Below are 1,002 nucleotides of genomic sequence, written 5' to 3' on the forward strand. Positions count from 1 at the left end.
ACCCCAACGAAGAGCCACACCACAGCGCTGATGGCTACGTCGTACCGCCGCTTCCAGTCCTTGGCTTTGAACGGCTGATACAGGAAGAAATACCTCTGAATGCTGATGCAGGTGAGGAAACAAATGCTGGCGTACATGTTGAGGTACTTCAAGTAGAAACATAGTAAGCAAAGGAATCTCCCAAAAGGCCACGTGGAGTTAATATAGTAGTATATTCGCAGTGGCAGCGAGAGGACGTGAGCCAGGTCGGCCATGGCCAGGTTGATCATGAAGATGACGGCTTTGTTCTTCTTGCTGATGAAGCGGCACAAGACCCATAAGGCAGCGCTGTTGGCCAGGAGGCCGGGGATGAATATGAGGGTGTAGGTGGTAGCATACAGGCTGTTTTTGAACGTTATATTGTGACTGGAGCAGGACTGGTTGCTCTGCGTCATGACTGGGCTGCTGGAAACAACTGTCGTGGTATAGGGTGGGTGGGTCATTCCTGTAGAGAACAAAAACAGGGGCTGTAAAGGCAAAGGCACTGCAAGAGTTGTCAATATTCACATTTGCATTTCCTATTTGACTATTCAGTACAAAGTAGAGGTTTGGAAATGTCTTCTGTATAAAACATCCTGCTGTCTTCTTCAAAGCTGCCCTTTCAGAGGTCTCCCACTATTCACACAGAGGTGGGGAACCATTCCTGTTGTGCCAGTCCCCTTGCTGGGCTGTCCGAGTGCCATAAGCATGGGTGAAGCTGTGCCATACTGCTAATAGAGGAGTAGGAGAAGCTGCCTATCGTTTTGGCAGCTCAAGGTCATCTGTGGTTTGGTCTCTGGGTAGCAGGGGAGGAATACATGGAAGAAAGGTTGTGCCATAACCCAGCTCCTGCGTGTGAGCAACCACATGGCTCAACGATCCAAATGTGGGTGCCAACCACTGAATCATACCTGCCATTAACGTGTACGTTATTGCGTGAGTGGCATGTCTCCCGATCCCATCAGTGGACCTCATGGACCCACC

At 50.1% G+C, this 1,002-nt stretch overlaps 1 protein-coding gene across 1 annotated transcript in view; it reads right to left on the minus strand.

The window, feature by feature from the left end:
- Positions 1-475, minus strand: part of LOC103919198 (putative P2Y purinoceptor 10) — a 3,245-nt gene extending 2,770 nt beyond the window's left edge. Inside the window, exon 1 of the mRNA XM_009326664.1 lies at positions 3-475. Coding sequence (XP_009324939.1) covers positions 3-434 — 432 coding nt within the window. The 5' untranslated portion in view covers positions 435-475. The remainder of the gene's footprint in view (positions 1-2) is intronic.
- Positions 476-1,002: the final 527 nt, after the last annotated feature.

Source organism: Pygoscelis adeliae, unplaced genomic scaffold (assembly GCF_000699105.1).
Source record: "Pygoscelis adeliae isolate BGI_AS28 unplaced genomic scaffold, ASM69910v1 Scaffold216, whole genome shotgun sequence".
NCBI classification, from domain to species: domain Eukaryota; kingdom Metazoa; phylum Chordata; class Aves; order Sphenisciformes; family Spheniscidae; genus Pygoscelis; species Pygoscelis adeliae.